Consider the following 14,246-nt stretch of genomic DNA (forward strand, 5'->3'; position numbering starts at 1 on the left):
AAGAGGAAGAAAAGAAATAGATTGTTTAAGCTGAATCTCGATTTTCTGTTTACAGAGCAATAAATGTTCTGAAATGAACTGCAGTTGTGTATGTTTTAAAATTGCTTTTGTTTGACAGGTTAATAAATCTTAGTCAAAGGTCTGAATGACTAGAGATATTAAAAGCTTGTGTTGTCTGACAAAACCAAACAAGCCAACCATCTTTTTGCATTTCTTTATAAATACAGCAAAGGGATCAGTATTATTTAGATTGACCATGGCTCTCATTTTATTTGCAAAGCCTTTGTCTATGGGTCTTCCATAGTTTGTGTGACATTTTTGGGTGGGTTTTGTTTGTTTGGTGTGGAAAAAACAAACCAAAATCAACTTAACTGGCAAATGCTTAAAAAGCTGTATTTTTTCAAAGAGTACCCATTTTTGTGTAGACACCTTCCATTAATTTTTCAGCTATGAATAAGCCTAGGAATTTTAGAGAATTTAAATCAGTTTTTTTCAATCCAATACCTAAATTGATCTTGTGGGGTTACTGTTATGTCACTTTCATGCATAGACATTTGAGACAAGTCTACCCTATATTCACCCTGCAGTGAGGATCCTTCCAGCAGCTGGATTTGGGTACTCAGTTGTCCCTGGTCCCAGCCTTGTGCTTCTGTAATTTCAGAGTCTCTCTGGTGTGCACATAGACAGATCTCTTGGGCAGCCCCAGATGCCACTATCTTTACAGCAGCTGGCCAAGGCTGCCTGTGCCTACCCTGACCCTCCAAGAGCCAGGACTGTCCGTGCTCTTGCCCATAAGGTCATGCCTGGCTTTCAGGATACTTCACCTACTTGCTAGCTGCTCCAGCATGCTCTTTACTAGCCCTCACACCCTCACTTGCCCACCTGCCATCACTGCCCTACTGCACTGTGGGCACATGGGACTCCTGGTCCCATGGCAGGACTGACACTCCATGCACATGTGGGTGCACAGCAGTAAACAAAAAACAGTTAGAAATGGAGTTTATTGGAGGAGACAGGACAGACTACACAGACTGATGCAGGAATGGCCAAGAACAGACAGCCACCAGCCCCTTTCTGTCTCACATTCCCACAGGGTGCCCTGACCCATGGAGCTTCTCCTGTTGACATGTCTGTGTGGTTCTGGCCTTGTGGCACCAGGAGTGGCTGGACCAGGGCCTCAAAGGGCTGCTGGGGCTCCTCCTGCCCCATCAGGCAGCGTAGGAATGAACTTCTGGTAGCCTGATGGAGTGTGTGGCTGCTGGGGTGTGTCTGGGAGCAGCTGGACCAGGGTTTTCCAGGCTTCCCCCGTATGCCCTTGTTGTTTCTGCCATTCTTCTTCCCCTGTACAGTTCTGTCACATAAACGAATGTGTGTGTGCATATATGTATGTATTTCTGCATATGAAAATGTTCAGGTCCCTCTCTGTAGAAATTTGTCAATTTTAAGTGCTTATGTTCCATACATGCTCTTTGAAATAGTATTAATATGATGTTTCATAACCACCGAGTATTTGGAAGGAGAGATTCTTATTAATTACGATCAGCCTATCTGAATCGTGTTCCTTTTCTTCAAGGAAGGTAGTCAGGAAGGCAACCAAAGCAGAGGGACAGCTTTTTTAGTTGATAGGGAAAGTAGAAAAACATGAAGAGAACCTAGGCTGGAAGCCTGTTGCACTACCACTGCAAAGCACAAGAACCTCTGATTCAGAAAAGCATTTTGAGTGTCATGAGAACATCTTTTCTTTTCATCAAGGTGTAAGATACTGGGTATCTATGTGAACTAGCCAAAAGGGTACTTGTCACTTGATTTTGTAAGATTTTCTTCTTGTTACTTTTTGTAACAAAGTTAAAATATGGCCTGGTTGAGCATATAATAACAGTGTTTCTAGACAGAGTAATTGTTTCTTTCCAGTTTTAATCCATCACCTTGATATCCAGTAGAACTACCTGTTAAATTCCGAGTTTTGTTGTCAACGAGGAGGCTGTTCTCTATGGCTTTAAAAGTTTTGAAGTGTTTTTTTTTTTTCTGCAGATGCAAGGTCAATGGAGAAAAAAGAGTTTTTAGTGTCTTTTCTCACACTGTTCTGGTTGCTAAGACTAGAACTTACAAACCTTTGAAGACCATAAAACAGGTATTTTTAGCCACACCTTCAAGATCTGCAGATCCAGAACATAAATCCCAGAGTCAGTCCTTATGTGTGGATGAGATTTTCAGTCCTCAGTCTTTAGACATATTTGCTATTTGATTTATCAAATTTCTCCATTCGATGATGAATCTTACCTATAAACTCACTAGAGGCAGCTGGAATCAATTAGCAAAGACTTGAAAATGTAATAGAAATTGAGTATAATAGATCACTATAGCTTCTTAAAAATAAACAAAAATAAAAGTAGGAAAAAAATATCACCTGCACCATTTCCTGTGTGCTGGATCAGAAACTTTAAGATTCTCTTTTGCTTGTTCATCTGACAGGCAGCATGTCCTCTTTTATTTTTTTTTTTTTTTAGTCACAGCATATTTTACCTGGTAGCCAGAACATATAATTCAGTGGACTGTATGGCAGTGACACTTTTTCACCTTGACACACCTGCTGCAGTCTGGTTTCCCTAGGGAATCTTTATATAAAGTCTGGGTGCTGAAGCTTTCAAGTTATCAGTAAAATGCTGCTTGTAGCACTCAGTTGCTTGTCAGTTTATCCAGAATCTTGGCAATATCTCAGCATCTATTTCTGAACTGATTGTATTACTGTATTAGAGGTATACAGTATTTCTTTCAGGTCATGTGTTTTGATGGTTAGAGCAATGTAAAATCACTGTTTCCAGTATGCCCTGGTAGTTTAACTAGTGTCTAAATACACATAATTTGTTTTTAAATAGAAGAAAAGCACAATGGACTGTGTTTACACAGAGAAAACTCAGATTTTTTTTTTTTCCAAACGAATGTGTCTTATAAGCACATTAACTCTCATTCAGGTGCTTCTCTGTAATTTTACTGCAGGCATTTGCAGAGAAGGCAATTTGTCTTTGATTTAACTATGAAGAAATGTGTTTATATCAGTATTGGGGTGTCTGAGACACTTCCTAATGGAGTGCTTTATATTCTCATCATAGGTTTTCTAGTGGTCATTTAGCATTAAATTTTGTCTGTATTTTTTGCACATTTTTCATTCAGACCTTTAAATTTACAAGATCCATTACAGTGCCGTCTGTCTCTGCAATGAATCTAGCTGCACACTTCTGAACAGGAAAGAAAACCCAATTGATTTATTTCCTGTGGTCAGAAAAAAAGGTAATTGCAATGTCTTGTGGACACTGAGTTGACCATGAGCCAGCAATGTGCCATTGCAGCAAAGGTGGCTGATGAGGAGGAGTCTTGCCAGCAGATTGAGGGAATTGATCCTGCCCCTCTACTCAGTGCTGGTAAGACCACACCGAGAAAATACTGGGAGCAGTTCTGCCCTTCCCAGTACAAGAGACATTGAGCTGCTGGAGGGAGTCCTGCAAAGGGACACCAAGATAGTTAAGGGATTTCAGCATATCATATTTGAGGAAAGGCAAAGTGACCTTGGAGAATAGAAGGCTCAGGGAAGCATTAATGCAAGTAAATACCTGAAGGGAGAATGCAAAGTGCCAGGCACTCTTTAGTGGTCAGAGGCAGTGGACACAAGCTGAAAGACAGGAGGTTCCCTCTGAGCATCAGGAAACACCTTTTCCCCAAAAGGTTGACTGAGCACTGTTGCAGGTTACCCAGAGAGGTGGCAGAGTCTCTCTCCTTGGAGATAAACACTGTCTAGACCTTGTCCTGTAGGTGTCCTTGCTTGAGCAGGAGGTTGGCCCAGGTGACCTTCAGAAGTTGCTTCCAATCTCAGTCATGGGATCACAGAATCACAGAATATTCTGAGTTGGAAGGGATCCACAAGGAGCATGAGTCCACCTCTTAAGTGAATGGCCCATACAGGGATCAAACCCACAACCTTGGCATTATAACACCATACTATAACCGGCCATTCTGGAATCATGTGATTGTGAGTCCATACAATACTTAGGTATCATTTGCACATTTTCTGTCTATATATGTATATTATGTGGGATCCATTAATAAGCGATAATTAGTTAATAATTGTATAGCAAAATAATGTGGCAACAAGCTTTAGAGTAACAATTCAAAAAGTTTCAGAGACATGGACACAGCTTAAATGGGAAATTAGCCACCCTCATCCCTTTTCTAAAGACTCACTCAAACTGTTGAAGGTCAGCAAATGCAGGATACTTCAGATCAGAAGATTCATTAAGTGATTCTTACTTTTAATATAAAGTTAATATTGTGTTGGATGAGCAAGTAGTTTTCACTTAAGCATATGGCCTGATGAAGTGCGTTGAGCACTTTGCCCATGAGAGGTTGTTTTACAGGCAAATATGCGGTAGTTTTCCTTTTGAATTAGTCTGCCATCTGTCAGCTTTATACCCTGTTGAATCTGAACATTATTTGTGGTTGAAATATACAGAATGGGAGGTGTTTTTAGATAAAAAATTATGTGAAGAAAAGCTAATGAGAATGCAGATACTGATAAACTTGTTTCTTTGAAGAACTGAGTACCCAAAACAAGTTAGGGCAGAAGTTCTGTAACAAGCATAGTAACAACTTGCTCCATGGCTGGTATTCCCAAAATAATGTTCATGTTAAGCCAGTGTCATGGGTCTGTTAGTTACTGATCTAACATATCTCTTAAACTCAGTAAGCCTTATGCCACAGAGAGAGATACTATTTGTATGGAGACCATATGCACCATGTATTTATCCACACACATACATACACAGAATTAAATCAACACATTTTTCTGTTTTTGTTCATTCTTTGCTCTTATGGATTCATTTATATGCATACCTTATTCCTTTCATGGAAAAGGACCTGTTACTCTTCCTGGAAGCATACCTGAGTCAAAAAATACGAGCCCTTGGTTGAAGTGACTGTTAGCATTCTCTTATCTGGTAGAGCTGGTCTAATAGAAAAATAGGGACAGCTTGATGACTGTGTGCCATCAGTGCATTTTAAAAAGTGTTTCTATGTGGTATATAAAATAGCTAGATCATGTTAGGGGAATTTCAACAAAAGCATGTTGAAATATTTTGAGATTAAGACTTAAATAACTTTCTACATGTGCATTCATTTTTTAAGAGTATATTAATTTTCTTATTTACAGAAATATTTGGACTTGGAGTTTACAGTAGAAAGAAATTTTCTAGAGGAGCAGCCTGTTTTTCCTGTTTTCCAGTTTTCTCTACTGGAATCTAAAAAAAAAGTTATGACTTTTTTAAACGTTCTTCTTAATACATAATACATTCTTATTAAAAATTTTGGTTTTACCAGTAATAATTGTATTGATCTAGTAGAACTTGAGTGCACTTACAGTTAATCCCTCATTCAGGGTTAGGAGAGTGGGTCTATTGAATTAATTATTTCTCATAATAAATAGTTCCAAAAGGAACTATATCGTACATAGTGCATGTAGAAATAGGGTTTTTATAATGAATTCTTTTACTTTTGGTGGTAGATTTCAAGTTTTTTAGAAATATTGTATTTAGCAGACAGAAATAATTTCTCAGGTAAAGAGAATTATGAAAGAAATTTTGAGTTCTGAGTTTCATTTTCTTGTGGAGTGAAAACAACTTTGCAAACCAAGAGGCTGAGAAATCATCTTTTGAAATCACAGGACAGTTACTTAAATAGATCTGGTTACTGATGTAATGAGGCTTTTCATTTCAGATGTGATATTTTTAGATTGCTGTTGCAAAAATAAATTGTGGAATTATGACATTCCTTACCATAACCCAATGGCCACAGGTGGGCTACTGTTGAAGGAGCACATTTATAAATACTTGCACAGCTGTTTTTTGGGTTTACATGTACAGTCCGCTCTAGGCATGCCAGGTATAAGATGGTAGGTTGAAGGGATGAACCTGTATGATTCAGATACTGCCCAAACAGAGCTTTTATATTCCTCTTAACTTTGGGAGTTAATATTTTTTCTAACTTAGTTCTCCACTTTCTTCTGAAAATCTATATTGAGAAGAGAGAATTGCCACTTTTAATGTGGTTTGGGTTTTTTTTTTTTTTTCCCTGTAGTTAAAATACATAGAAAATACTTAATAGAATTTTGTTAGTGTTTTGTTTGTTTTCTTTAAAGGTGGTAGTTTCTGGCTTTGTGCTTGGAGTTTTATGCTAATAATCTTAAATATTTTCTACAATAACTTTCAGCTTTGAACTTTGAAAGAAATGCTCTTTTCCTGATCAGGAAGAGTTAAAAGTGTAATGCAGCTGTATCTCACCAAGTCACTCCAGACTGGTGACACTTTTTTGTACAGTTCAGTGAGAAGCTTACAGTTCAGTGAGAAGTAGTACTGAATAGAAGAAAAAAAGGACCTTTTCCATGGCGTTTTTGCACTCCCAATGAAAACCTGTTTAAAGGTTAATGCCTTTTCTGACCCTTTTTCTCTGTATTGAAGAAATTAGAAAATGACCTTATGTCTGAAGCATATGTAGGCTGTTATTAACACTTCCATCCAAGATTATACGATCATTAAATAATGTTTAGATCAAATTCATGTAAATTTCACTATGCAAGCTGATCTTTCTGTGTGGGAAAATAACTCTGGTCAAGGAGGCATTATAGAACAAAAACAAACTATTGCCAAAATAGATTTTTAAAAAATTAGCTTGCTCCATGAGAATCAAGTGCTTTCTGCAGCTCCTGCTGAGGCAGTTGTAGGCAAGTGATGGTGTCCAGTTACCCAAAACAAACAGGAAGGGTACCTGCTCTTACAGCCTGCACCTGTGGGTTTGTCCACACTCCCTGTGGCAAAAAGTTCACTGCTTTTATTCAGAAAATACTTTTGGTGCCTACTTCAGTTTCAGTTCAAGACTTAGAATTTTGATGCATCAAAACTTCCTCCTTTGAGTGTACCTGGCTTTTATCTCTGATGTGTTTGCCCATCAAATGGGCCCAGCCTCTTCTCCAAGATGCAGAGTAATCTTGCAGTAGGCAACAGGCGGAAGAAACTCCTAGATTCTTGGAAAACCATTTCCACTGTAGGGCTGGTTTCACCATATGGTTTCACTGTATGGGAACGGGTGTCCAGGAGGAATCTGGAATCTGCATACTTGAAAATGCTCAAAGCTGACCTGGCCAAGGACCTGAGCAGCCTGCTTTGGCTGGTCATGTGTCGAATAGGGTGTTTCCAAATGGCCTTCAGGCACCCACTCAGTGTATTTTGTCCTACAGTTCTGAGCTGTGCATGCAACGTGCATTCCTTGAATGTGTTGTGTATTACATGTCAAGGAAGTCACTGGGTGTGATAAAGATAGTTCTCTGTGGAAGGAAAGACAGCACAAATTAACTATTTCATTGTACAGAATTACTTTTTAGGCCAGATTTGGAGATAAGTGACATAAAACTCCAGCATGTTACGCCATATGAGTAGCCTCAGTAGAGAACATCTTGAGTATTTGCCTTGTGTTCTCCATAAAAGAACAATACCCTTCTATGGCTAATCCAAGTTGCAGTTGATTGAGTTAGATTTCTGCTGCAGGGATAATTGGACACTGTTTCAGAAACGCCTGAGAATTTCTTGAGGCCTGTAACACAAGTTACCATACAAAGTTCCCAGTGTGCTGTCCTCTAAACACACAGTGCTCTGTGAAAAGAGTGCTCCAGCCATCTGGAATGATCAGAGTAACCCTGCATGTAAATGTGACCTTCTCCCTGCCTCACAGAGCCGCTGTGTCTGGGCCTGACTGTCACTCACAGAAACACTTTCTTTCATTTGATCAAGTCCTGAAAACAAGCAAGAAATATGAAATTTCTCTTCCTTCTTCTCCATCCAAACCATTTTATTCCTTCTGGCCTTCCTTGAGATAATGTTCCATGAACTGGTTTGTGAGAGAGGAACTGCTGGTGTGGCCTGAAATGTAAAGTGGCATTTATGTGAGAGCTAGAAACCCAGAGTGATCTAATTATGTGCAGATGTAACACTTTTGTTTTCTTTTTTGCTTTTTGTAATTATGCTAATGATTTTTTGTTTTGTACATTTTATGGTAAATAATTTGATTCTTATATTGGTCTGCAACATACTCTTAGTAGTGAGTTAATAAAAATCTGAATTAAAAAGCATATGTGCATGTAATTTCCAAACAGTTCTTAATATGAATCATTGACTCATAAAGAATGGTGGCTGTAGTTATTATTCTGAATATTCTTGTGCTTAATTACATTGATTTTTAGTTTCCATTTTATTCATTTGTTATAGCATTTAGAAACATCTTGGCTTACTCCTCATTTTCCTTAATGGAACTAAGTTGTGGGGCTGTAAGCTGCATTACTTTCTTAGCAGCATATTTATTATGATTCTGTTATCCCTGGCTGGTCAAATTGGCACATCCTTAAAATAAAATGAAATGTAATTTATTATTGTATTCACTATTGGATTTTTTCCCAACTATTTCTGGAAGGAGTATAAGTCCAAAGATTAGGAGAGAAACATTAAATACGTTATTTCATTATTGTTTTTTCTTAATTCATTAGAGAATTAACACAGTAGGAGTCCAAAACTACGAATAATGCAGCTGCTTAAAATGGATTAATTCAATAATGTTTCAGTAACTCTGGTGGTAAATGGGTCACCCAGAAATACATTTACCTCTTGTTCTCAGGTATTTGGACAGTGAAAACATAAGAAAACATAAGAAAAAAGAAAATATAAGTTGAGCTTAAAAATAGCCCAGTATCTGTGTTACAATGTTAAAATTGTTGTTTCCTCTCTCTTTTTGTGAGTTTCCACCACCTCCCATAAATGACAAACAGCTTCTTTTAAGCATCTCAATATTTTGTATGGGATATGGATGGATCTGTGTTGTATACTGAATTATATTACAGTTCTTAAAAATTTCGGGGACACTCACATGGCTAACACAGTTGGTTAGTACTAGAATTATTTTGAAAATCTAAAAAAAAATTGAGCAAGGAAAAATTGCAAAAGTTGTTGAACAAACCACAAACCATGACTGCAGCAGTAATACCTTTCAGACTGATAAGTTACTTCTTGGGTGCTATTTAGTTTTGAATTTTAACCAAGTAGTATGGGCTAGTTTTTCACAAAGAAACTAATAAATACACTTCTGGCAATGAACAGTCAGCAAGTTATCTGTAGAAATGGAAGGCTTGAGCACCTCTTGGTTTACAAAAATCAACTGTCATTCTGATGTCCATGTGACCTGGCTGTACTTGGTGAATGTCTTCCTGTAGCCTGTCTTGGGGCTTTTTTTGAAGATAGAATGAAATTTAAATTAGTCCTTAAACATTTATAGAAGGCTTTATTTTGACCAGTTGATTAGATTAGGAAGAGGAAAAACATCAATTAAAAATGAAGAAGTTACAGAGTATGAGATGCAATCCATAAGAAGCCCAAAACATAATATGTCACATTCTGATACCAAATGTTTCTGTGTCATTTGTGGACAGGTGATGAAAACTTCCTTTTCATTCCTTCCTTTTAGAACAATGGATGGTAGTGTTAAACTTGCAGATGAATTCTGTATGTATAAATCATGATATCTTTAGTCTCATCCTTCAGTCTGTTTTACAGCTGATGTAGCTGTGTCAAGGATACTTGTTAGATAAGCAGTTCCTATTCATATATATTATATTCACAAGTCTTCTAAATCCTTATTTTAAAACTGATTTTAATCTTTTATCCTTCCAGCCTTCTTGGTTATCACTAACTGCAGTAACACTTACGGATATCCCTGTTAGTCGCATAACTATTCCATCCAAGCTTTTGCAGTATAGGGTAGAGAGGGCCTACTGTACATACCAAGAGCCTAACTAACATTCTTTTCTTATATTCTTGCATTTAATATAGGAGGATGAGGTAATGAGGTGCTCCAGTAATATTATTTCTTCCTCTGGTTATGTGATTAATTTTTTTTTCTAGATACATAGAGTGAAATATAAATTAATACACTTTGCTATAATTTTTTAAGCATTTAGTTCATTTCAAAGTGAGAACTGTCCTATATTAGTATGACCTTTTGAGAGATCTCATAGGAGCAGTATTGATCAGTGACACAAGTTTTAGAAATAATGCACAGAAGCAGCCAGAATCTCAGCTGAAGTCTGTATAAATCTCATCTGTCTCTCAGTTGGAGTGATGCTGATGTTGCAATACTTATGCAAAATGGAAAAGAACTTGGCTGCTTTCATATCTCTAAATTTAGTGTGTGGGTGGTCCAGGACAGTGAAGAGTTTATAACATCTCTATGTATTAATAAATCCATTTTGTGTGTGAACCTCTGTAAACCTTTTGTCATCCATTAAAAATGTGACTGTGCTGTTGACAATAAGTTTCAGTAAAAAGAAAGATTTAAGGACGACCTAGTACACTTATTTCCTGTAACATGCAAGACACTGTAATTATGGGCCATTTGCCTGGTTTCTTTGGTAATTAAGAGTTTTAATTGTGTCTAGTTCCAGGGAATTAGTTAAGCTTTTCGTTATGCATATTGCCTTCTATAATCATCTGCTCCTCTCATACAGTAGCTCAGTGACATCATGGAAGTCAGTTAGGTCTTTCAAGGCAGAGCAGTGAAATATATTCTTTTGTGTGAGCTGGATCAGAAAAGGTTTCTGAAAAGCCCTGATAATGCTCTTCTGTGCAACATTTAAGCTTATTCTTCAAAAAGCAAAGCCTGTCAGAGTTTCATTTATTGTCCTCAGAGTGCTTAAGGTCATGAACTAAGTTATTGTTAAGAACAAAACCTATAGGCAGAGCCATGCTTCCATTCTAATAGCAATTGTACGAAGCTTTCCAGGATCAGCTGGTTACATATTTGTAGTTAGTAATAGTGATAATGATCAACTTTTGAAAGTATCACATTGTTCAAACAGGAATGCAGTGACTATATGAAGGAAATGAGCACAAAAGCCATTGGTGTGATTCCTTTGGCTCGCTAAAAATTATTAATTAGGTTTTACTTTATTGCATGCAACATAGAAAGCACCTTTTACTTTTCACTTCACAAACTCCAGGTTGTTGCTGATATGTGGAAAGGCAAGAATCAATATTTTAAAAAGAAAGGAAATCAGGAGAGGGGTCTTTCATTTTTTTTCCTTCCACAGTCCCTATATACCATAGATGGGTATATATAGGGCAGACATTTAATACATATTGAATTTTTTTTTCTTTGAATGTAATGAAGCTTTTGCAAGTTACAACTTGTTTTCCTTAGAGCACAGACAGAACAAACACTGTGCATCCTTTATGTTTTGCAGTGAAATAGTTGTGTGTTTCAGAACCTAAAAGGTGCAGTCTGATGTTGTATGTTCATAGAATCATAGAATATTCTGAGTTTGAAAGGACTCACAAGGATCATCAAAGTTCAGCTCCTGGCCCTGCACAGGACAGGCTCAGGAATCACACACACCATGTGCCTGAGAGCACTGATTACTATATGTAAAGAAAATTGCCCTAGCCATCCCCACATCTGTTTTCAATTACTAAAATCACTCGTCGCAGTGATTTTGGCATTAGTAATAGCAGCAGTGCTAATATTGATAATAAATGCAGTATGAATTGGGAAGTTAGAAACCATGTGTTAGTATAGGTCAGAATTTTTCAGGTCCTTGGATGCCAAAAGTTGCTTTGGGTTATCTATGACCAAAAATCCAAACTGAATTTGCAGGTCATGGACAGAAAGAGGCAGGAAGAAAAGCTTCATTATATAAATTCTGGAATGAGCTCCACAAACAGTATCTTTCATTATATAAAATTTCAGACCATATGATTTTTATATGTTTTTATTGTTTGTTTATTATTCAATATTCTCACATTAAATTTAAATATCCACATAAATAATGTATGACTGTTTTTAAAAATTTTAGCTTTGCTTCCAAACTGCAGTCTGGAATGACTGTGACTATTGTAAGGCATGGAAGTTTTACATGACTAAACTCTTTCTTCTATAGATGTAACTTTCCAATAGAATTGCTTGTTTTCTTTCTCATCATTGATTTGGAAGAATTAAGTAAATAGAGTATAACTTTGACAGCACTCTTCTGATAAGTAGTGTCTGTCTCTACTCATCTGAAGTTCTACTGTTGACCTAGGTAGTTTAGTGCTCCCCATACCTTGTCTGTGTAGGAAATGCCATTGCTGTGAGTGAAAGCACTGCTTTTGCCATTTTGCAGGTTTTAAAATTGGTTTGGAAAAGTTAAATTGCCTGCTTATTTAGGCATTTGCTTAATTTTGCTTTAAGCTTGTGATTAAACACGTCCCTATTAAAGCACTTAGGAACATCTGGATAACCACTTTCTGGGATTTAAGTAAGTGTATTGATGTTTTTTGAATTGAAATTAATTAAAGGTTAATTACCATGCAGATGTTCAAACTGAGAGGTTTGCTCTTCTTCTAATTAGGGGTGTCTAAGACAAGAAGGAAATTTAGTTTTCCTACTAAGTTTCATTCAGGGTCATTCTCGCTTTTAAAACAAGCTATTAGAAGTTCATAGTAACATTATAATTGTTTTTTTCTCCTCACCTTCTTGTTTTTCAGTGTCTTGTGTTTGAAGATTCACCACAGGGAATCAAAGGAGCCCGGGCAGCAGGAATGCAAGCAGTTATGATTCCAGATGAAAATTTAGGTGCAGAGTTTAAAAAGGAGGCAACATTGGTGCTGAAGTCCATGGAAGATTTCAAACCAGAAATGTTTGGTTTGCCAGCATATGATTGATGTCTAATGCCTATGAACATGTTCTTGGCTGGAGATAAATTTAAAGTGAAATGAAGTTTTATTTCAGCTTTATGATTGTTTTTCATCTACTTTCTTCCTCGAAACTAGAGCACAAAAATCCTGTTAACATTCAGTCTTTTACACATTACCTTTGATAAGTTGTCTGGAATGTTTATGATTTGTCCTTTTGATAAATGTAATATTAAAGCAGCATCCTTTTGTTAAGTGAATCCAGCCTTATTCTATTCACATCATTATGTTTTCTGGGAATATTATTGAACTATTTAGACAATTTATTGTAGCTGCATTGGAAGCTTCTTCTTCTGTTTCCACTTGAATTACTTACTGTTTACATCTTAATCAGAAACCTGCTCTGGATTGCCTTTTATCCCATTAAAACGTTTTTGACACCATTATTGCTATCAATATGTTTATTCTTTTCCTCATCCCATTCATGCCTTGGAGTGGCTACCTAGAACAGAGGCTAGACAGAGTTAAGAGAATAAAGTGGCTATTTATTAAAGGCCTTCAATAGATAGACCTTGAGCAGTCAAAAGCCTGGCAGAGGCTACACCCAAGATGGACAATGGTCACAGGCTTTTCAGACAGGTATAAGTTTGGTCTATTTGCATATCCAGCTTCAGATAATGAAGCCATATTTCCTCAGCTCACTCTTCCCCCCAGCCCCGCTCCCCCCCAACCCCTCAGTTCACTTTTGTTTATACTTTTCAGGGCCTCTGGATGTAGGGTGTCCTTTGGTTCCAGGCCCAGAGGAATTGTTTTGTTTGACCACACTGTGAAGACAGTAGTTAATACTTCATATGAAGTTTAGAGTTATGCACTAATGCAGCACAGGATCTGAAAAATATAAAAGCTAAAATCTTAACACATCACCATGCTTGCCCATCTATTCCACTTGTATTGTGTTGTCTTTTTTCTTTTTTTTTTTCCCACTTCTTTGCAACAGAGATTCTGTTGTACATTCTGTGGTTTTTTGTTTTCTTCTTAGAGATTGAATGAGATGACTTCCAGACATCCCTCAAAACCTCCATTATTCTGTAATTCTTCATTATCTTTTCTGAAATTTTGATCACTTGCTAGGAGCTATACAAGTTTATATGATCTTAGAATTGAGCCAAAATGCTTTGCATCTTACTTCTTTCATTTCCTTATATCCTTCTTATAGTCCATGTAGCCTTCTCTTTCATTCTTGTGAAATAAGTGTGTCTCTCTACTTTAATTCTGATAAAGTTATGGTCCTAACTCCTTTATGCTAATAGCTTTCAGTAGACTGTCCTTAGTTTCCATTCTTATCTTCTCCTTAAGTCCTTGTTTTTCACCAATTTTCCTACAGAGTTTTACTATGTATTTTTAAAGTGCAAAAATTGCAGATTTGGTTTAGATAAATACTTAAAAATGTCTTTTTCTGGCTACCATAATTTCCATTAAATGTTTATGTTGTCAGCT

The 14,246-nt window shown here is 36.9% G+C and overlaps 1 protein-coding gene across 1 annotated transcript in view; it reads left to right on the forward strand.

The window, feature by feature from the left end:
* PUDP (pseudouridine 5'-phosphatase) overlaps nucleotides 1-13,156 on the forward strand; it is a 61,751-nt gene extending 48,595 nt beyond the window's left edge. Inside the window, exon 4 of the mRNA XM_084226292.1 lies at nucleotides 12,603-13,156. Coding sequence (XP_084082418.1) covers nucleotides 12,603-12,779 — 177 coding nt within the window. The 3' untranslated portion in view covers nucleotides 12,780-13,156. The remainder of the gene's footprint in view (nucleotides 1-12,602) is intronic.
* The last annotated feature ends 1,090 nt before the right edge of the window (nucleotides 13,157-14,246 follow it).

The sequence above is a fragment of the Fringilla coelebs genome (genome assembly GCF_963513975.1).
Source record: "Fringilla coelebs genome assembly, chromosome: 2".
Classification (NCBI taxonomy): Eukaryota; Metazoa; Chordata; class Aves; order Passeriformes; family Fringillidae; genus Fringilla; species Fringilla coelebs.